This window comes from Selaginella moellendorffii, unplaced genomic scaffold (assembly GCF_000143415.4).
Source record: "Selaginella moellendorffii unplaced genomic scaffold, v1.0 SELMOscaffold_8, whole genome shotgun sequence".
Lineage (NCBI taxonomy): Eukaryota > Viridiplantae > Streptophyta > Lycopodiopsida > Selaginellales > Selaginellaceae > Selaginella > Selaginella moellendorffii.
In genome coordinates, this window is record NW_003314269.1 from 255,231 (window position 1) to 274,246 (window position 19,016).

The following is a 19,016-nucleotide window of genomic DNA, read 5'->3' on the forward strand; positions in this document are numbered from 1 at the left end:
AGAAGAGAAGATTTTTAAGTACGAGCTCGAAGAAAGAGATGTTTGGCACTCTCGCCACCCACATTTTACTGCTGCTCGTCGCGATCATCGCGATCAATCTCTACCTAAGCTCGCTTCCGGCTTGGTTCTTCGTGACCCAAGTTAGCACTCGCTCCATCGCCGCCTTCCTCCACAATCTCACGCTCCACCCCCACGTCGCAGGGACGCCGCAGGGGTTTGCTACTGCCAAGTTCGTCGAGGAGAGATTCCGCGAGTTTGGGCTCTCGACGCGCACGGTCGACTACGAGGTACTCGTCTCGTATCCATTGAAGCGATCGTTGTCCGTGGTCTACCCAAGCAACTCGTCACTCAGCTTGGCTCTAGACGAAGAGACCGTGGATGGCGATGGCGATTCCTCTGGAGTCATTCCAACTTTCTTCGCTTACTCGCCGTCTGGGGAAGCTCTTGCCGAGGTGGTGTACGCAAACTACGGCCAAAAATCCGATTTTGACGAGCTCAAGAGCCTGGGAGTGGAGGTGAGAGGGAGCGTGGTGATCGCCAGGCTTGGCAAGAGCTTTCGAGGGGATATCGTGTTTAACGCGCAGGAGGAAGGCGCGGTGGCCGTGGTTTTGTATCCGGATCCTCGAGACTACGCCACGAACGCTACCACTGAAGGCTACTATCCATTCTCGCGATGGTTGCCTCCAAGTGGAGTCCAGAGAGGCTCCGTGATCCAGGACCCCGGGGATCCTCTCACGCCGGGGTGGCCGAGTAGCAAGCTTTCCGAGAGACTGGACGCTTCCAACTTGACAAGGCTGGGAGTTCCAGCGATCCCGGCGCTGCCAATCTCCGCTCGCGACGCTCTTCCAATCATCGAGGCGCTGGGAGGCCCTGTTGCTCCTGATTCCTGGCAAGGAGGACTTGCGGTGGACGCGTATCGAGCTGGGAAAGGACCTGTGAAACTTGATCTTCGCTACGAGGTAACTTCTGCAAAAAAAATATTAAAGCTTTTGAGCACTACGTACTTCCTGGCAGGCTAACCTGACCACTGCGACAATTCGTAACGTTTTTGGAATCATAGAAGGCTCTGAGAAAGATAGGTGAGTTTTCGAGCTTCAAATTAGTCTTGTTTTCTCTCGTATTTTTTCTAAAGCTTTGACACATAGATATGTGCTTCTTTGGAATCACCGAGACGCTTGGACGTATGGAGCCGGCGATCCAAACAGCGGAACTGCCTGCCTTTTGGAGGTAAAGCTTTCATGTTATTCCTCAAAGAAACTTTTCATGTTTTTGCGAGTTTTTAGATAGCTCGCATCTTTGGACAGTTTCTGAGAAAACCAGCGAGAACAATCGTATTTTGCAGCTGGGATGCCGAAGAGTACAGCCTGGTAATCCTTTGTATCTCTATTACCTTCGTGTTTACTCATAAAAATTTCCTCTCTTAATAGACTGGTTCTACAGAGTGGGTCGAGGACAATTTGGCCATGCTTAAGGCTCGAGCGGTGGCTTATTTAAACGTGGATGAAGCAGTAACAGGCAGTTCTTTCTCAGCGTCTGCTACGCCTCAGCTTGACAACCTTTTATTCGAAGTCACCAAAATGGTATGCAAATCTTACCATTTCTTTTTGCAGCTCATGGCATTTTGGTTCTCTCAAGGTGAAAGATCCAGACTCAAATGGAACCATATTTGACTCGTGGTGTGGAAAATCAAACGATTGTGTAAGAGACAAAAAATTTATCATTATCATCTCCTCCGCTCCGTATTAATGGTTTGATGGACTCAGGTCGGGAGGCTGGGCGGTGGTAGCTCCGACTACGCTCCATTCTTGCAGCACGCAGGAATTCCCTCCACCAGCATGACGTACGAAGAAAAAAACTCAGATTTTCCCGTGTATCATTCACTCTATGACAATTACAACTGGATGAAAAACTTTGGAGACCCTGAGTTTCATCGCCATGCAACAGGTGAAACTTTGCTTTTGATTCCTTTTTATAAGATTTCGAGGCTTTGGTACTAGTGGTGAAAGTCTGGGGACTGCTTGCGAGGCGCTTGGCCATGGACACGATCTTGCCTTTCAACTATGTCTCGTATGCAAACGTGTTCGAGGTACTAGCGATTATACCATTGCTTTTCATGAGTTGGATTGTTTCTTAAAGGTCGCTGTAAAGGATTTGGAGGCCAGGTTCCTGCTTATTTCGGGTCATCCAGTAAGCTTTTCTCTTTTTTCTTCTTTCGCTTGGTCTCATCGGTTTTTCCAGGTTAATATACTTAGCCTCAGCAAGTCACACGACGTAAATTTCTTCCCACTTCATTCTGCGGTGGATCAACTTCGTGAACTTGCGTCCAAGATCCCTTCTTTCACTGCGCCCAGAAGTAAAAATGATATTTTGATGCTTGGAGAGCGCTGTTTTCTAGATGGCGAAGGCCTTCCAGGGAAGCCATGGTTCAAACACTTGGTGAGTGCATTTTATCTGATTGTAAGAGTTTTGATGTTGTGAATTGTGTAGATCTATGGCCCAACTCAAACAAATGTCTATGGTACCTCGACATTCCCTGCTATTGCGGACGTTATATCGAAGATGGCTGTGGGTGAGGACAAAGAAGAGCTTAAAGCTTTAAAACAAGACTTGCAACATGAAATATGGAGAGCTTCGAGAGCTATCCAGTGTGCCGCGAATGTCATAAAAGGTGATATATTTTCCTAAATGGTCCTGAGAGAATCATGGCAGTTGAACCGTGCGTTGCTCTCGGTATTTATCCTATCCTTTCCACATTGCATTGAATATAGTCAACGGCATGGTCAAAATAGTCAATGATCAGACTGTGCTGGTGTAAGGGTGATTAAGGACAAAGTTTAAGGGTTTAGAGCAGTGGAGCTCACTAACGAGCGTCTTCAAGTCTAGCGGGTTTCAGCTAGCAAAATGGATAAGGAAGTTGCTAAGGTGTGGGCTCAAATGGAAGTGGCTCGGCCCTTCAGACTGGCAAACAAGATCTGGCGGAACATTGGCGAGAGGAAGAGGAGCTGCTGTGGAAGAGAAGAAAGATCTTTTCGTCACGTCTAATGGTGTGTCATCTCTTCCATTTTGAGCTGTTGTGGTTAAGGATTTTGCCTCGTGCGCTCACTAGGGAGAGGATGGATTTTTTTTTATTTTTTTAATTGTTTCGTGCTGTTGGTTCTTACCTTGCTCGGATGTTAGGACAATAGGATAGCGCCTATAGCTCCTTTGGCCAAAGAGCAAGCAAAGGTAAGACAGATCCAAAGAGCTGCGTGGCGATGCTTATCCTTGTTTCAATGCAGGAGAAGGTCGTTTCACTGCAGCTGAGACCAATAAAGTGAGCGGTAAGATCTCACGTTCTTCTGATTTCTAGCCCAACGCAGCTTCAGGCTCTCCAGCCCAGTGTCCGATGGAGGCTCACAGACGTCTTTGGACGGTAAAGCTTTTCTGTAAATAATCTTAGTGTTCACACTGATATACATTCGATGTGATGGTCTGATCGAGCAGCGGATGAGCATTTCGAAATGTTTCAGCTTGAGCACAAGATTCGGTTCAGGGACCTGGGTTTACTGTTATGACCGTCTGACCATCCGTTTTAGTCTGACCATCCGTCTGACCATCCGTTTCAGTCTTACCATCCGGAACCAGGGAATCCAAACCATCTTCCCAAGGTCGCTGACCACGCGCATACCTTTTCCGTCTCTGAGGTGAACCCTGAGAGCTTAGAAGCTCTTCAAGCGTTTGACTGCCGAAACTTATGCCCCCAACCTCCGAATGATCTTGCACTTTAAAGCACCGTTTCAGAGCATCAACAAGCTTCGAGATGGTATTTTTCTGACCGTCGCTCCCCTGACCTGCTTTGCTGAGCTGCGAGTCGAAGAACCTGAGCTTCCGGGAATTCAGGTTGTAAACTGCGTAGATGAACGTGCAGAGAGGAGCTAAGCAGACCAAACCCCCGGGGACAGCAGTGGCGATCATGCTGGTCGGGTACTTTCCCGAAGGTGGCAATGCTGAGAATCCTGCGGCTCCAAATCCCACGAGGACGAAGATGATGGAGATGACGAGCATGACTGCTGCGGCAATGAGTATGTGTCGGAGACGGCGAAGGAGTGTCAGGTTGAATTTGTCGGGAGAAGGCAGGACCCCGGTGACTCCTGCCAGAGCACTGGCCATGGCGAAAAAGAAGGACAAACTGTTGGCAACCCAGAACACAACCACACCTGGTCTGTCGATGGACACATACTCCCTGTCCTTGAACTTAAGTTTGTACCCCAGTGGCGGATTCAATAAGCCTCCGAACGTGACACTGGCAATGAGAGCTGATCCAACCAGTATTGCGTTTAAGCCATCCACGAACATCTGCCGGTCCTTGTGCAAGCTCTCAGTATAGCTGCCCCACTTGAGGCAGTTCAGCATGACAGCATCCTTCTCACCCACCCATTGTGCGTCCCAATAAGGTGGCTTGCCGAAGTTATCGCAGACGTCTGGTTTGCAGCCTTTGCGAGACAAGGTAACCACTGTCTCGCGCTCCATGAAGATGGCAGCCCAGTGCAAAGCAGTCCGACCTGTCCGGTGGCCTGTGTCGTTGGGATAATCTTTGATGAACTTTTCCGACAACTGTTTCAAACGTTGAGCCAGCCGTTTCCTCCTATGTCCTTCTTCGTCGTTATATTTCTTTTCCAAGATGTTCTCTTGCGAGATGGCCTCCAAGTCCTTGCTTCTGTCTTCTTCGAGTTTTGCCTCCCAATAAGCCACAGGCACATCTTTCACCAGCCCACTCACGTCGTCGAAGGCATCCTTGTACTTGCTTGGCAATTTTCGATATTTGTCTTCAAAGTTAATGTCCAGTTTCTTCCACACAGCTTCCTTGATCATATCGGGTAATTCCTGGGTGAAGCACTTTGCCATGCAGGTTGCGAAGGTCTCCCTTCCCCGCACCTCATCCTGTTCTCCATGCAAGAAAGCAATCTTAAAAGCTAACCTGAGTTGATCATTGATTCCTTTCACGTTGGTGTACTTCTTCATCATGAACTCCATCACAGGCTTTACTCTGTTGAACAGGCCCTTGCCACCGAATTCTGTGCTTCTGGTAGTGGCACTCAAAGCAGCCCATTCCAGTAGCCGTGATTCCTCCACAAGGTCATGAACAGAGTCCTCTGGCCCTGACCCAGTTTCTCTTGTACCCAACTTCTTCGCTAAGAGCCCATTCGTTATACTGTCTCCATATGCAACAGCAGACGACAATATACCAGGCTCCAACACTCCATCCCTGCCCAGGAAAGTCCACGGCACCCAATCAATTATGTCGGCTTGACCATGATCTTCAATACGCTGGAATGCCCGCTGCCAGTCCTCGTGACTTCCTGGAAACACCTGTATCTTTCTTTTCACATGTTCACATATGAGTATGTCAAGACAGTCTATGTTGCCACCCATAGCCGCCCAATGCCATGGCAGTCCTTTCTCAACCTTGTCCTCCGCATCTAGCTTGATGTCGTTAATTTTCAGCAACCACTCGAGTGCAACAGTGTTCCCATTCCAGGCAGCAAAGTGCAACGGAGTCAGACCTGCTTTAGTAGCTCGGTTCACTTCCGGGCCGTTCGGATCCAGCAACGCGAAGATATCTTTACCCCCTCCTCTAGCAGCAAAGTGCAATACTCCAGCTCCTGTCTCATCTTCTAAGCGAAAATCAGCACCTTTGTCGCGTAATTTGCGAGCAATGTCAGCTCTGGCTTGTCCAACAGCATAATGCAAAGGAGTGTGCCCAAGCTTATTCTTTTTGTCAATCTCCGCACCTGCTTCCAGTAATGCTGTGACGATTGTGACTTCCCCTTGGCCAACAGCAAGATGCAAAGGGCTCTCCCCTGCTACGATTTCCAAACACCCAACACAATTCGAAGCAGCGAAATGAAGAGCAGTGTTGCCGAGTTCGTCTTGCTTCCGTACGTCAATTTTACTTTTTTCATGGAGGTTCAGCAGCGCTTTCACCAGACTTACATTTCCAAATTCACTTGCAAGGTGTAGTGCGGTTTTGTCAGCATAAACATTGTGGATGTTCCAACCATATTTTAGAGCTTCCAGTTTGTCACTAAAATCTCCACCTTCTTGGATCCGCAGCTCCTCCAAGGCATCTGCCCAAAAATTTCAGATGTTAGAAGGACTTACTCTCTACGACTTACTCGTGATATGTTCCACTGAGCAAGCCTTTTGGAATCGTGGCTTCAAGGCTGTGTGCAGTAGCAGTTGAAAAACCGACTCATTCCCTTGTAACGCCAGGTGCAACGAAGACGCTCCCTCCTTGTCTTTTCGGCACGGATCAGCACCTTTGGCAATCAACAGAACAATCATGTCCTGCTGCTCGTGTAGATGTTGTTCCACAAGGGAAAGCTCCTCTTCTAGATATCGTTCCACACGGGAAAGCTCCTGCTGCCTTATGTGTAACTCCTCCTTTAACTCCAACTCCTTTATCATCTGCAGGACTGCAAGGTGCAGAAGAGTCTGGCCCTTCTCCAAGTCAGGGGTGTCCACCTCGGCTACGTGGTAGAGCAACTTCTTCAGAACTTCAAGGTTGGCACCTTTTTTTACTGCAATGTGTAACGGCGCGTCCCCCTTGATATTCTTTTGGCATGGATCCGCATCATTCCATAAGAGCGCTTGTATCACTTTCAGGTTCTGTCGTTTCACAGCAGTGTGCAAGGGAGTATTGCCATCTTTATCAACGACATTAACTTGCTTTGCATCCCTCAGCTCTTGTAGCAGTTGTTTAACAATGGCAGGGTTTTCAACAGTGGCAGCTCCATGTAGAGCGGTGCTACCATTGGATGAATCTGCTTCTAAGATGTCGTTTACCTTAGTGATCTCAGACCATTCGAGCAACCAGGATATTGCAGAAGTGTTCTCAGCCTCCGCAGCGAGATATAGTGCAGTTGTGAAGATACATTTCTGCCTGTCATAGACAGTATGACCATCCCAGTCTTTGTTATTGATCAGGTCCATCAATCTTTCTTCAGGGCTGCTATCCATGAGAATCGGTCGAAATTGATCTGAAGGAGCAAAGGTAATGTCTACATACACAGTCCTGAAAGCATCACTTACGTGCTTCAACATGCGTTGAGGACAGGATCTTTGGGGCTCGTTTCGTCGCAACGCTATTCGACAAGGAGGGGGCAGCGGGAGCGGGAGCGCCACCACCACCACCACCATCGCCTCCGCCAGACTGAGCGCTACCAGCACCACCACCACTACCACCACGCGCGTTCTCTGCTGACGCCATCAACCTACGCTCCAACAAAAACGATGAAATTGATCAGGCACGATTTCTTGTATATATATGCCTAGATGCCTTGCTGGAAACGTAAGTTGCAGGCAAGACCTTAGATTCCACATAGGACACTGAAACAATGCGATGCAATTCTTTCTTTATCCGGCACCAAGGCCTACAGGGAATCTATTGGACGCAAATTTATGCGCATTGCAAGCCCTAAAAAGAAAATCTACTCTATCTACGAATATTCTCGAAGATGCGTTATTTTAGGGCAAGATAGAGCATGGCGAGTCCAAGAGTACAGCGGTCGCGGCGGAGCGAAGGGGACGCCCATCGCCGAGGTAGGGAGCATGGGCGCAGCCGGAACAGAGATGGCGAGCGTGACGGGCGTGGAAGAGCAAGGGATTCGGACAGGGATGAGGCTGCTGTGAGAGGTAGGAGCGAGGACGATGGCAGGGATGGAGCTAGGCGTGGGGGGAGAGAGAGGTCTAGTGACAGGGAAGAGCGAGAGAAATGGGAAACGAGAACTAGAGTCAAGGATGAAGCAAAGGAGCCCAGGAGTGTAGAGAATGTGTTTAAAAGGGAGCGTGGCGATGAAGCGGCGATGGAGGATTTGAGTAGCAAGCGTGTCAAAGTGGAGCCGGGGGACATTGAGAACGAGGTGTCTGGTGATTTCTATCGGGCCTTTTTCTCTTTCGATCTTGCGAATGCTTCGAATGCTTACTGGGTGTTTTGTGCGTGTAGGATAGAGATGGGGATGAAGCGAAAGAGATCCCTCGCAGGTATGGCTTTGAGTTTTCTCTTGTTTCTTTTGGTTCTTTACCGTGTTTGGATTGTAGCAGCAAGGACGATAGTATAGCGCTCATGGAGCAAGCAGAAGCTGCTTTGGAGGCCAAGGAACAAGCAAAGGTAGGACAGATCCAAAGAGCTGCGCTGCGATGCTTCATCCTTGTTTCAATGCAGGAAAAGGCCTCGTTTGAGTACACTGGGAAGCTCGCAGCTGAGACCAACAAAGTCAGTGGTAAGATCTCCTTTGTTTTTCCTTTGTTTCTGCTTTCTGATATCTAGTTTCCAACAGGTATTGCGTTGCAGTTTACGGAGCCTCCCGAGGCTCGCCAGCCCAGTGTCCGATGGAGGCTCTACGTTTTCAAAGACGGAGCGCCTTTGGAAGGTAAAGCTTTTGTATTTGTTCTCGATTTTCATGTGAATGATCTGAGTGATCTTCCCGAGCAGACCCGCTTTTCATACATCGGCAGAGTTGCTATCTGTTTGGACGAGAAAGAAAGGTTGCAGACATTCCGATCGATCATCCCTCTTGCAGCAAGCAGCACGCGGTCATCCAGTACAGGCTCATCGAGAAAGAAGTGGACGGACTTATGTCGAAAAAGATCAGGTAACGAAATCTCAAGGCTAGCGCTACATCTTTCTCATTTCCCTTCATCGTTCCAGGCCCTACGTCATGGATCTGGGAAGTACCAACAAAACCTTCTTGAATGTAAGTCGAAGCCATTGTTTCGTTTCAAACTGTCCCTGACTTGCTTTCGCAGGGAGAAGCGATCGAGCCTCAACGTTACTACGAACTTTTTGAGAAGGACACTCTCAAGTTTGGCAACAGCAGGTTGGTTTGGCTTTGTTTCATCATGTAGATCTCGTTTTTAATCGTTTTTCCTCGTCTTTCCAGCCGCGAGTACGTTCTTCTTCACGAAAACTCAGCATAGATAACGTCTCTAAGCCAAATTTTCTAACATCTTCGCGAAGAAGAGAAGCAATGTAAGCTGTTTCACTTCGCGAAATCGTGCGTTTGTCTTCTTTTCAGCACGATGTCCATTGAATTGTTTTCCTTTTTTTCTCCCATAGGATTCCATCCAACGGCTGTGGTGAGCGTTCGATCGGACCGCCAGGTGTTGATGCCCGCGTTCGAATCCTGCGGTCACCTCAATTTAGGTCTCCATTCTTATTCATCTCCCCCATTTTTTCTCTTTCCATGAGAAAAAAAGAGAGCAGCGAGAAGCCATGTCCAATGACAAAGTGACGGTCAGCAAGGAGCAAAACGAGAAGCACAAGAAGGTACTAAAATTCTTCCTTCCAATCGCTGGATTTTCGTTTGCTTTCTTTTTTTCTTTTTACTCAGATCTTGGAGGCTTTGATGAAATTGCCAGATAACAGGGAATGTGCTGATTGTCGAAGCAAGTGAGTAGGAAAAAATACATTCTTTTTGCTCGCTTGTGTGATCCGATTTGACAAAATGGCATTGTAGGAGCCCGAGGTGGGCGAGCATCAACCTTGGAATTTTTATCTGTATTCAATGCTCTGGAATTCATCGGGGTCTGGGAGTTCACATTTCCAAGGTGACACCTTTATCTCTTTTCTTTCTTGAACCTTGTAGTAATCGTTCATATTCCAGGTGCGATCGACTACTCTTGATACATGGCTGCCGGAACAAGTCAAGTTCATGCACGGTAGAGCTTGTTTTTTTTGCTCGACTGCAAAGAAATTGCAATTTTGATGATCAGATATGGGGAATGTAAGAGCGAACAAGTATTGGGAATCAGAGTTGCCACAAAATTTCAAGCGCCCTCAAGAAAACGATCGAGCAGGACTAGAAGCATTTGCGCGTGCCAAGTACGTCGGTACTCACATATCCTTGCCACTCAGCAAGCAAAACTTTTGTGTGGATGCAGGTACGATGACAAGCGTTTTGCAGCCAAAGGTGTTCCTCAGCCCCAACCGGCCGCTGTTTCAAACGAAACCATCGAAAGCTTGGGAGCTGCTCCCAGAGGCGGGAGTCCAAATCAAAATCCGCAAATCGCTGGTCCGCAGCATATTGTGGCTTCTGCATCAAGTCCTCCAAGATTTGCTGTAAGAATTCCTTTGTGCCATGCCAAGCCAACTTTTTCTTCTTTTGTTTTTTTTCCAGCCTCCACCAGCAACAGTGACTGCTCCACCACCAAAAGAATCACCGTTCAACACGACCTCTCACAGGGAGTCCCAGGATTGGGCTGTCTTTCAAAGTAGGCTCTTTTTCGTTTTCTCGTCTCGCTAAGTCTCTACTTTTCATTTGTAGCGGCCGATACCCCTCCATTACGTCAAGTCAGCATCGGTCCCACTGCCGAAGGCAAGCATCAAACTGACGCGAGGCGAAGCATCACGAACATGTTCAAGAATGTAAGTGCGCTTTCAAACTTGTCCTCGTCGATCACGCCTCGCGTTTCTCCAGTGTTACAAGGTGATCAACTAAACAGCACTAAGCGCACACATACCTTATCTAAGTTCTACTCTTTTCAACAGGTAATCGATCAAAAGTGTCTGTCCCGAAAGCTTACAGATTCAAATATGTTGTTGTTGTTGTCGCAGACCGGAGCGTCCGTTCCACAGTCGCCGAATTTGACAAGCTTCCCTCGAGGGGCTACAAAGTACTGTTTGCTCTCTCGCGATAAGTTTATCCAGCTCGTGGTTTTCACCATTGTTTTTTTTGTTTTCCTGTTTGCCTGGATCATCGCGCAGTGCTGTCGGCAGCCCGGAGCGTCCACACAATCGAGCCACATACGGGGCCACCTCCGGTCCGGTCCCCGCTCAAGCACCATCTGGAGCACGCGCTGAAAGATCCGGCCTCGTGACTCAACTGGGATCCAAGTCGCCCGAGTCACTCTCGGCGGAAGAATTGTCTTGGCAATAAGCTCAGCTAAGTTGTCGCTGCTCTACACTCCCAAGCTCTTCCTCTCTCTCCTGCCAGAAGTTTACAAGTTTGAGAGGATTAGTCTCACAGAGGACATCTCGCTTTTTCTTCCAGAAGTTTGCAAAGTCGAGTGATTCGATTCTCTTGTCTAAATCTCCCACCAGTGGAAGGCTTTCGTTTTTCTTTTTTTTCTTTCTTTCTTTCTTTCTTTTACAGCACATTTCGTGTACACATTTCTACGGTTTTTTCCTGGCAGGATAACTATTCCAAACATGTCTACCCCTGTGGAGAAAGTAAGAGCTTTTGTACAGCGCATCTTCGACTTTGTAGGCCTAGTGATACTGACTAAAGCGGATCAAAGCACTAGAGAGGAAAAAAAAGAGTGTCCGTACCCGTGCTCTCTAGAGCATCTCTTTGACGCTGGAGCGCATCCACGAGAGCGCAATTGCCACGACGAGGAAGCCCGCGAGCGCCACGAAGGAATCGCTCATCTTGAATTCGGGCAATCGCCAGTGTGTGACTCGGAGGGAATTCTCGTACGCGCCGTAGAACTGGAAGAGGATGAGGATGATCGCGGGGATGAGGATGAGCACCTCCGCGGGGAACATCGCCCGCCCGTTGGATCGCCTCATTCTGGTCATAGCCTCGTCCACCGCCGGCTGGCTGCTCATGAACCAAGGACCCACTGCCATGAAGAGCACCAGGAGCAAGAGCAAGAGCGGCAGCGTCGGTGATGGCGATTGGGACGCCGATGAAGGCATTGTAGCCGAGCGAGCAAGGATTTACCCAGATCTTGGAGCGTGATCGGTAGATTGTTCTATCCGGATCGACAAGAAGAAGTCGCGAACTATAAGCAGAGGAGAAAGAGGAGGAAGAAGGTTATAGCGCCAAATAGCACCGTGCCAAATGGCTTTATCCTGGCCGTTGATGACGTGCGGCTGACATTAAATTACGTGGCGGCGAATACTACCTCCACGTGTCTTGAAGAAGACAGTTGACACGTGCATACTTTTGAATGTTAGGGCTAGTTCGTTACTTTGTTCTTCATGGCGCCCAAGCCCAAGGGCGAGGAGCCCCCGCCGCCGCCGCCAGAGGAAGTGAAGGAGGATCCCAAGATCGCCCTGCGGAAGCAGATTGAAGCGCAAGAGCGCGACATCTTCCATCTAAAGTGAGTGAAATCGGGAATGTAAGTCTGTCGCGCGTGGTTACACTGGGTTTCCAGGCATCTGTTGGAGGCGTTGGTGGATGGAGAGGGCCACAGCCTTCGGGACGCCAAGATTTTGGAGCTCTTCAAGAAGGTGGAGTTTTTTTCTAACTCTCGCTTCTTCAAGCTCGTCTGCGCTTTCTTCTAATTAGAAGGGAGTGCTAATGCAGAATCGGGAGCTTAACCTGGCATATGAGCGAGAGAGAAATTCCTCGTCCAAGCTTAAGTTTCAAGTCGGGCAACTGCAGCAAGAGGTATTGTCTTGTTTTGTGCCTGTTCTTTAAATACCTTTTCTATCTGTCCTGTGCAGGTCTTGAAAAGAAGGAACAAACTCTACAAAGGCAATGCTGAAACTCTCCAGAAAACCAATGCAGAAGTTCCCGAACAAACAAATCCAGAAGTGTCTCAGCAAACCAATCCGGCAGATGGTGTTAAGAACGCACAACAACAAGACGAACAAAAGAAATCAGAGCAACCGGAAGGACAACAGGGAGAACAACAAGGGACTGTAGAGGAATCAATACAAGAAGCCAAAGCCGAGATTGCAACACCTGAAGAACCGTGGAAGGAAAAATTCGATCAGGTGTGTAGCTTTGCACTGTTTTTTTTAGTTTCTAATTGTCACTTTTTCTTTCAGGTTGCCCTCAAGCTTGCCGAGGCCCAATCTGTACACACAGGCCTCACAATGGAGGTTTCTAAGCTTCGCTACGCGCTGCAACGTGAAGTTGGCGAACACATACCTGTAGCAAAGGTCTTTGCACTTGCACATCGGTATGATCTCTTCGATCCTGAAGATGCTCTTTGGTGTTAAGTGTTGAACAAGGTTTTGGAAGAAGGCGGTGAATGGAAAGGCCGAAGTCAGCAGATTTCTCTTCTCAAGGTAAATCAGAAATTGACATGGCTGTGCGCTAATCTTACCTCTTTCATCAGGACAAAGTGCGCGAGCTAAAAGCAAAGCTGCACCGGTCGGAGTCCGAAGAGTTTCAGCGTTTTCAAATTGAAGCTTTCCATGCTGCGCGCAGGAAAGAGTTTGAGAAGCTGGCAATCGAATATTTGGTAATGTATATAATCTTCGTCTGTCTTGACTGGTTTAAAATACCCCAGGCACTGAGAGAAGATTTAGCGTGTCAACAACGGAAGCTGGAAGGCATGATAGCAAGGAGGAACTATCTCGAAAACGAGGTTCAGTTACTACCGTGCTTCTAACCTTTCTCACCCGTCCTTTAAAACGTCTTCCAGATCCGGTCTGCTAAAGAGAAGATGGCCGTGCTTGTCAGAAAGAGTGAAAACGATGACAGATTGATAACTGCATTACGGCTCGAAGTAGAATCATATCGACAGGTGCCGAACTTTTTTCGAATGCACTGCTAAGGAATTAACATTTTACTGAGCTTGCAGATAACGGGACCTGTCCAACTTGGATCCAAAGTTGGTGGTCCAATCCAGCTCGATTTACTTCACAAGGAACACAAACTAGCAGCCGCGTTCAGTGATCTCAAGAAAAAGTGCTACCAACAGGTCAGCGTTGCAAGCATTTTCTAAGAGATTTACATCAACTCGTTCTGCAGGAGCTGGAGATCCAAGCACAGGCAGAGCTTATCTCGTATCTTCGAGCAGTGGCATCAGCTCCTTTTGAGAAAGGTGTGATCTTTTTGTTTTCCAGGATTTATGCAATCGTGTGTTCTTTGCAGAGGTGACTTCCAACAGTCCTCGATCATCAGAGCTTGTCAAAGTTTGAGCAAAAAAGATTGATGGAAGCTCTTGATTTTAATCCTGTTTGGAGCCACGAAAAAGTAGCAAAGAAAATTCTTTCTTTCTTACGATGCGCAAGGGGCCACATACGCAAGTAACTTAGCGGCAACCGACAACGAGCAAAAGAGTGACTCCACGGGCGCCACGTCACCACCTTGATTTAGTGTTTGCTTTGGCGGTAAACGCTTTTGAATTTAGGGTTTATGAGAACGATAGTATTTCTTTAGGGCGGTCGATAGCGCGATGCTTGGCTGGGGCGCGACGAAGACACTAGATTGTCATTCCGGAGGGAGCTCGGCTTGACAAGGTAAGCGATGGATTTCATTCCACTGAGCGCTAGAAAAGAGGTAGCTCATTCGAATGGTAGAGTTTCCAGCGATAATCCATGCTCGAGTACAGAGCTATAATGTTATCAAGCCTCTGTGGCTTATGTCCATTGAGGTATGTAAGTGTTTTTCTTTCTGGATTCTGTGTGATGATCCTTTTTCTCTCAGGTGTCATGAATTTTTTTCGCGAAAGCCAGCGAGAACACATTCTTTTATTTCCTGGATCCAGTATAAGGTTGTAACGTCGGAGCTCACTGTTTTGAATTAACTTGAGAATTTTTCTGGCAGGGAACTCTTGTTTAACAATGTTTTGGCTGGGAGGAGCAAGAGGAAGGTAGCGATGGCGGTCGTAGATGCCAACGCCTCGCTCGTGGCTCACGAAGAGATATCTCCAAAGTGGAGCAAATTGTTGCAGAGCCTGGTATGTAGTTTGATTCCAGTGGACGACTTAATCATCCAAGAGGACAGGACAGACGCTTTCTCGTGGCACCGCCAGCAGCTGTGAGAAATGCGGCAGCCAGTGGCACAATGCCCGAATGTGCTCGGAGGGCAAGCAGTGCAAGGATTGCTTTGGAGGCAAGGAGTGCTCGGCAGTCCGGCAGGCAACGAAGCTGATGAAGATTTACTACGCGAACGGAGGTAAGCAACAGAAGGCCAAGGTGAAGAAAAAGGCTGCAGGAGCGATGTTTGAACGGTAGGAGAGAGTTGATTTGCCACATTTCTCAGCTCTCTAATGAACTTATCTCCGCAGGCTAAAGAGGCAGGGCCACCGGCCGAGCGTCGAGTGCTACACGGTGGCCATAGCCGAGGTGGTGGCGGAGAAAAAGATGAGCGAGGCACAGCAGCTTCTCAAACAGATGGAAGAGGAGGACGGTCTAGCACCCGACAGCGTATGCTTCAACACGGTGATCAACGGGTGGTGCAACGAAGGGCAGATGGAGGAGGCCATGAGAGTGGTGCAAGAGATGAGACAGAAAAACTGCCGTCCCACCACTTCCACTTACAACACTCTGATCAAAGGCTACGGAGTAGCAGGACAGGCAGAACAGGCGCAGCAGCTAGTGCTTCACCTCCTCAACAAGACGAGGAACTCTCCGAGCAGCGAGGACGGGCTTGAGCCGGTCGCGAGGCCAAACTTGCGAACCATGAACACGCTGCTCAATGCGTGGTGCCGGGAGGGGCGGCTGGAGGAGGCGTGGAGGGTGGTGGCGATGATCAAGTCGGCTGGAATGCAACCGGACGCCGTGACTTACAACACGCTCGCCAAGGCCTACGCGGCCGCCGGCAGGGTGGCGGAGCTGGAGGACCTCATCGCCGACATGAAGAACGCGCGGCTGAAGCCCAACCTGCGGACTTACGCCATCCTGATCAGCTGCTACTGCCAAAACGGCATGCCCGAGCGCGGCCTCCAGCTCCTCTCGCGCCTCAAGTTCGAGGGCCTCCATCCAGACGTGGTGGCTTTCAACACCCTGCTCAAAGGCTACGTCGAGCAGCAAAGCTCCCAGCAGCAGCAGCAGCAGGACTTCCAGAGCCAGGAGAACGACCAGCAGCTAAAGCTCGAGATGGTGCTGGATCTCATGGCGGCCAACGGCGTGAGGCCGGACGTGACCACCTACAGCACGATCATGAACTGGTGGAGCTCGGCCGGGATGGCGGACAAGGCGCAGACGATACTGCTCGAGATGCAGCAGGATCGCGTCAAGCCGGACGTGCGAGCGTTTGCGATCCTGGCCAAGGGGTACGTGCGATCCGGAAGAACACACGAGGCCGAGTCGCTGCTCCAGGACATGAGCCTCCACGGCGTGGCTCCAAACGTGGTGGTGTACACGACTATCATCAGCGGCTGGTGTAGCATGGGCCGGATGGACGACGCGCTGCGAGTGCTGGAGCTCATGCTCGAGAGAGGCGAGGCTCCCAATCTCAACACCGTCCAGACGCTGGTGTGGGGATTCTGCGAGGCCCGCCAGCCCCGCGAGGCCGAGGAGATGGTCGCCGCCATGGCCGCCGCGGGGCTTCCAGTCGACTCCAAGTGCCTGGACATGATCGCTAGCGCGTGGAGTGCCTTGGGATTTCCATTCGAGACCGACAGGATTCTAGCGTCGGATCGTCGTCGCCAGCTCTCTCCTTCCAGCCAGAGCTCTCGCCAGTTACTTCCCCTGACTAGTTCATCGTCTTCGCCATCGCCATCGTCTTCGTCTTCCATGGATGCTTCGCCATCGCCACCTTCGTCAACTTCTTCTACGTCTTCTTCGTCTTCCCAGCTCATGCTGGAGCTCCGGAGTAGAACTAGCCGGCCCCAAGTCGCGTGCTCCATGGTGGCCGTCAATCACCTCCTGGCGAGGAGATACATTCCAGCCAGCGTCGTGGACGCTACGAGGAGGAAAGTGTTTGACACTCGCTTCTTGGTAACAATCCGGTGTTGATCATCAAAAAAATCCATCTATATATCATCCAATTTATACACACTCGCCAAGTAACAAAAACGAAACGTAAGAATCAATGCTGCTTGGACAAACCTTGCTGCCTTCGTCGCGCTTTGCTGCTCTCCGAGGACGAGCTATCGCTGCTGGATGGAAATTCTTCCATTGGGACCTCACGGTAGACGCCGCTGCTTCCCGTGGTTGCTTGCTGGCCCTCTTCCACCAGGCGCTTCATTATGTTCATGAACGTTGGGAGCAGCTTTGTGGAGATCGAGATCATCCCGGATAGCTGAGAGAACATCGAGCGTGAGAACTCGGCTATCTAGAAGACAAGGAAAATACTTACCATTCCATTTTGGAACTCACGGCCAATGTCGAGTTGCACCCACACGGCCTTACCCACCAAGTAGAGAACGAAGACAACTGCCAAGTAGATAGGATTCCTGGGTATAGACATCTCAGTAAAGATATATGACGCGACCATGTATCACCTTAGTAAAGCCATGAACTCGTTGAATCCGAGAACCACCATGGCGACAATCGCCCAGGGTGGAGGTAGCCAGGAAGCACCGCGCTTGTTTGCCTCCTGCGAAAATATAAGAAAGAGAAAATGAATCAAGAAGGTTGAGAATACCAACCTGTGCAGCTAGAGCTTGACTGACAGTGTACTCAGTCTCAGCTTTGAACTGTCTCCATAGATTTCGACAATCTATTGGACTCAACAACATTTTCTCCGATGGAACCTGCAAAGGTAATCTCGCAGTTAGAAGAAAGGCTTTTGATCTCCCAGCTTACTCCATCCCAGGTACTTGCAGCCAACGCGCTGGAAGCTGACGTTGCCAAGGACCTGTCCACTGCAGTTGCATTAGCTGGAGATTGCAAGCGTTCTGGAATTTCTCCGAGCAACCCAGTCAGTGTTTCCTCGACGTTATCAGAAGCATCTTCTTCCAAGCGTATCACAGATAGCACAGAAAGAAGCTTAATAGCCTGCCATCATATACTTGTTTGTTAGTGCTGTGGTTGATGAAACGAACATAAAACGATTACCGATAAACGAGCGTCTTTCGTGATCATTCTCACGTCTTCTTCACCGGTCCATACCCTTGGCATCAAGTCCTCATCGTGGCTAAAAACTGTGTTGAATCTGTAATCCAAACATATAAGACCGACAGAGAAAGTTAAAAAGGCGGTACCTATCCTTCATGCGAATTAAAGCTTGACTTGCTTCTTCTCTGGCTCTTTTCTCAACCACATTTCGCCCAAAAGCTACAAAGTCCTCTTCGATCCTCCTTAATTCCGCTGCATCTAGCTCAAAGCCCGAGACAGCTTGCAGTAAAGCGTCTTTAGCCAAATTAGTTTCATGAGCCACCAAAGTTCTCAGCGACGGCCAAGTATCTGATGATGCCGCATCTAGTAATGTTGACACAGAGTTCCCCAAAACGTCCTCTAGTTGCCGCTGTACAGTTTATACTGTTAATTGAAGATATTAAAATCCTCGATGTTACCTCCGACTTTCCCACTATTTCCGCAAGCCGTTTCGCTTTCAGGTTGGATGCGTGAGCATCTACATCTCTACGAAGCTTTTCCTTGACCTTTGAAGAATCCCAACCAGCAAGTTTAACATTTGCATCTGCAACATTTTGTCAAGATGAGAAGAATTTGGCCAACAATAAATTACCTTCGCAGCCGCGGTCAAACTCGTCAAGACATTCTTTAGTGCATCTTCTTATTGCAGCTGCAAATCCTTCTGTTTCCGACGATGCGGAGCTTGCGTCAGCAGCCTGCTTGAAGGTTGCTAACGCTTTCGCTCTATAGTGAGCTAGAACTGCTTGATAGGACGGTTGAACAAGCTGCATCAAATCAACATGAAACCAGTTTTAGAAGTAAACCTGGCACCATAATACCTCCAAGATTCGATTCATCAAGAATTCTCTTTTATGGTCTCGAACTTGTGCATCGAAGTATGCTGCTTCTGAATCGTACCTGAAAAACAAACATTTACTTACATACAACGGGGCAAGATGGGCATACTTACGAGCTAACATACTGATCCAGTAATGAATCTAGTCTTTTTCCAAATCCCGCAACTGGAACGGACTTTGCAGCCTCAGAGAGCTCCCTCCATTCCTGATAAAAACGAGTGTATTTCAAAAAGATTTTTCAAAACAGTATGAAAAAACATTTCTTCGTACCTCATCAGCTGAAAGTGCCAAAAACTTCTCGTTTGCAATTTCTTCGCAGCGCACGGTAGCTACCATAACCTGAAATATAAATTTTAGACATTAAAAATTAAACACCGACGTTTCTTAAAGGACCTTATGCGCGGGAAGATCCAAGTCCTTGTTTTCCTTGATGACCTTCCATATTTCATGTGTACTTAAAGGAAATCCCGATCCCG

The 19,016-nt window shown here is 48.8% G+C and overlaps 5 protein-coding genes across 13 annotated transcripts in view; 4 read left to right on the forward strand and 1 right to left on the reverse strand.

Annotated features, from left to right (window-relative positions):
• Window positions 1–24: 24 nt before the first annotated feature.
• On the forward strand, window positions 25–2,763 carry LOC9631650 (probable glutamate carboxypeptidase LAMP1). The gene is made up of 11 exons (XM_024671620.1): window positions 25–959; window positions 1,015–1,079; window positions 1,146–1,227; window positions 1,284–1,367; window positions 1,428–1,580; window positions 1,636–1,698; window positions 1,764–1,944; window positions 1,998–2,086; window positions 2,137–2,187; window positions 2,239–2,436; window positions 2,488–2,763. The coding sequence occupies exons 1-11, from the start codon at window positions 39–41 to the stop codon at window positions 2,683–2,685; spliced, it is 2,085 nt and encodes a 694-aa protein (XP_024527388.1). The 5' UTR covers window positions 25–38; the 3' UTR covers window positions 2,686–2,763.
• A 4,734-nt stretch (window positions 2,764–7,497) lies between these two features.
• On the forward strand, window positions 7,498–11,215 carry LOC9634683 (FHA domain-containing protein DDL). 6 transcript variants are annotated; one of them, XR_002991993.1, is made up of 15 exons: window positions 8,500–8,633; window positions 8,690–8,735; window positions 8,788–8,858; window positions 8,922–9,010; window positions 9,098–9,307; window positions 9,372–9,430; window positions 9,498–9,588; window positions 9,645–9,699; window positions 9,754–9,862; window positions 9,922–10,099; window positions 10,158–10,251; window positions 10,305–10,405; window positions 10,458–10,528; window positions 10,595–10,653; window positions 10,745–11,215. XR_002991993.1 is itself a non-coding variant. In XM_002966779.2 (14 exons), the coding sequence occupies exons 5-14, from the start codon at window positions 9,254–9,256 to the stop codon at window positions 10,914–10,916; spliced, it is 1,095 nt and encodes a 364-aa protein (XP_002966825.2). In that variant the 5' UTR covers window positions 8,500–8,633; window positions 8,690–8,735; window positions 8,788–8,858; window positions 8,922–9,010; window positions 9,098–9,253; the 3' UTR covers window positions 10,917–11,215. The 6 variants fall into 6 exon arrangements, 3 of the variants coding, with proteins under 3 accessions (XP_002966824.2, XP_002966825.2, XP_024527423.1); XM_002966779.2 differs by having other exon boundaries at window positions 10,305–10,528; XM_024671655.1 differs by having other exon boundaries at window positions 10,305–10,466.
• Window positions 11,216–11,932: 717 nt separating this feature from the next.
• LOC112345280 lies at window positions 11,933–13,164 on the forward strand. 3 transcript variants are annotated; one of them, XR_002991995.1, is made up of 7 exons: window positions 11,933–12,084; window positions 12,139–12,214; window positions 12,291–12,374; window positions 12,431–12,703; window positions 12,758–12,871; window positions 12,933–13,000; window positions 13,051–13,164. XR_002991995.1 is itself a non-coding variant. In XM_024671656.1 (6 exons), exons 1-6 carry the CDS (start codon window positions 11,963–11,965, stop codon window positions 12,961–12,963), a joined length of 696 nt encoding a protein of 231 aa, XP_024527424.1. In that variant the 5' UTR covers window positions 11,933–11,962; the 3' UTR covers window positions 12,964–12,976. The 3 variants fall into 3 exon arrangements, 1 of the variants encoding a protein (XP_024527424.1); XR_002991994.1 differs by having other exon boundaries at window positions 12,758–13,000; XM_024671656.1 differs by lacking the exon at window positions 13,051–13,164 and having other exon boundaries at window positions 12,758–12,891; window positions 12,957–12,976.
• Window positions 13,165–13,902: 738 nt separating this feature from the next.
• Window positions 13,903–16,661, forward strand: LOC9634684 (pentatricopeptide repeat-containing protein At5g25630). 2 transcript variants are annotated; one of them, XM_024671652.1, is made up of 6 exons: window positions 13,903–14,179; window positions 14,240–14,313; window positions 14,367–14,433; window positions 14,487–14,619; window positions 14,672–14,892; window positions 14,950–16,661. In XM_024671652.1, exons 3-6 carry the CDS (start codon window positions 14,372–14,374, stop codon window positions 16,619–16,621), a joined length of 2,088 nt encoding a protein of 695 aa, XP_024527420.1. In that variant the 5' UTR covers window positions 13,903–14,179; window positions 14,240–14,313; window positions 14,367–14,371; the 3' UTR covers window positions 16,622–16,661. The 2 variants fall into 2 exon arrangements, with proteins under 2 accessions (XP_024527420.1, XP_024527421.1); XM_024671653.1 differs by having other exon boundaries at window positions 14,249–14,313.
• Window positions 16,618–19,016, reverse strand: part of LOC9634685 (protein ROOT HAIR DEFECTIVE 3 homolog 2) — a 3,713-nt gene continuing 1,314 nt past the window's right edge. The window contains exons 9-21 of the mRNA XM_024671728.1: window positions 18,934–19,014; window positions 18,811–18,879; window positions 18,654–18,745; window positions 18,523–18,601; window positions 18,297–18,468; window positions 18,124–18,248; window positions 17,812–18,074; window positions 17,666–17,762; window positions 17,414–17,605; window positions 17,257–17,361; window positions 17,110–17,204; window positions 16,965–17,061; window positions 16,618–16,907 (exon numbers count right to left, since the gene is read on the reverse strand). Coding sequence (XP_024527496.1) covers window positions 16,695–16,907; window positions 16,965–17,061; window positions 17,110–17,204; window positions 17,257–17,361; window positions 17,414–17,605; window positions 17,666–17,762; window positions 17,812–18,074; window positions 18,124–18,248; window positions 18,297–18,468; window positions 18,523–18,601; window positions 18,654–18,745; window positions 18,811–18,879; window positions 18,934–19,014 — 1,680 coding nt within the window. The 3' untranslated portion in view covers window positions 16,618–16,694. The remainder of the gene's footprint in view (window positions 16,908–16,964; window positions 17,062–17,109; window positions 17,205–17,256; window positions 17,362–17,413; window positions 17,606–17,665; window positions 17,763–17,811; window positions 18,075–18,123; window positions 18,249–18,296; window positions 18,469–18,522; window positions 18,602–18,653; window positions 18,746–18,810; window positions 18,880–18,933; window positions 19,015–19,016) is intronic.

Excerpts from the sequence above, each read along its gene's own strand:
- LOC9631650 (XM_024671620.1), top strand. The coding sequence starts at position 39 with ATGTTTGGCACTCTCGCCACCCACATTTTACTGCTGCTCGTCGCGATC. Across the intron at positions 1,368-1,427 it reads ATGCCGAAGAGTACAGCCTG|ACTGGTTCTACAGAGTGGGT; the intron begins GTAATCCTTTGT and ends CTCTCTTAATAG. Across the intron at positions 2,087-2,136 it reads CGTATGCAAACGTGTTCGAG|GTCGCTGTAAAGGATTTGGA; the intron begins GTACTAGCGATT and ends TGTTTCTTAAAG.
- LOC9634683 (XM_002966779.2), top strand. The coding sequence starts at position 9,254 with ATGTCCAATGACAAAGTGACGGTCAGCAAGGAGCAAAACGAGAAGCAC. Across the intron at positions 9,308-9,371 it reads AAAACGAGAAGCACAAGAAG|ATCTTGGAGGCTTTGATGAA; the intron begins GTACTAAAATTC and ends CTTTTTACTCAG. Across the intron at positions 9,863-9,921 it reads GAAGCATTTGCGCGTGCCAA|GTACGATGACAAGCGTTTTG; the intron begins GTACGTCGGTAC and ends GTGTGGATGCAG.
- LOC112345280 (XM_024671656.1), top strand. The coding sequence starts at position 11,963 with ATGGCGCCCAAGCCCAAGGGCGAGGAGCCCCCGCCGCCGCCGCCAGAG. Across the intron at positions 12,375-12,430 it reads TCGGGCAACTGCAGCAAGAG|GTCTTGAAAAGAAGGAACAA; the intron begins GTATTGTCTTGT and ends TGTCCTGTGCAG. Across the intron at positions 12,704-12,757 it reads GGAAGGAAAAATTCGATCAG|GTTGCCCTCAAGCTTGCCGA; the intron begins GTGTGTAGCTTT and ends TTTTTCTTTCAG.
- LOC9634684 (XM_024671652.1), top strand. The coding sequence starts at position 14,372 with ATGAATTTTTTTCGCGAAAGCCAGCGAGAACACATTCTTTTATTTCCT. Across the intron at positions 14,434-14,486 it reads TTTCCTGGATCCAGTATAAG|GGAACTCTTGTTTAACAATG; the intron begins GTTGTAACGTCG and ends TTTTTCTGGCAG. Across the intron at positions 14,620-14,671 it reads GCAAATTGTTGCAGAGCCTG|ACGCTTTCTCGTGGCACCGC; the intron begins GTATGTAGTTTG and ends AGGACAGGACAG.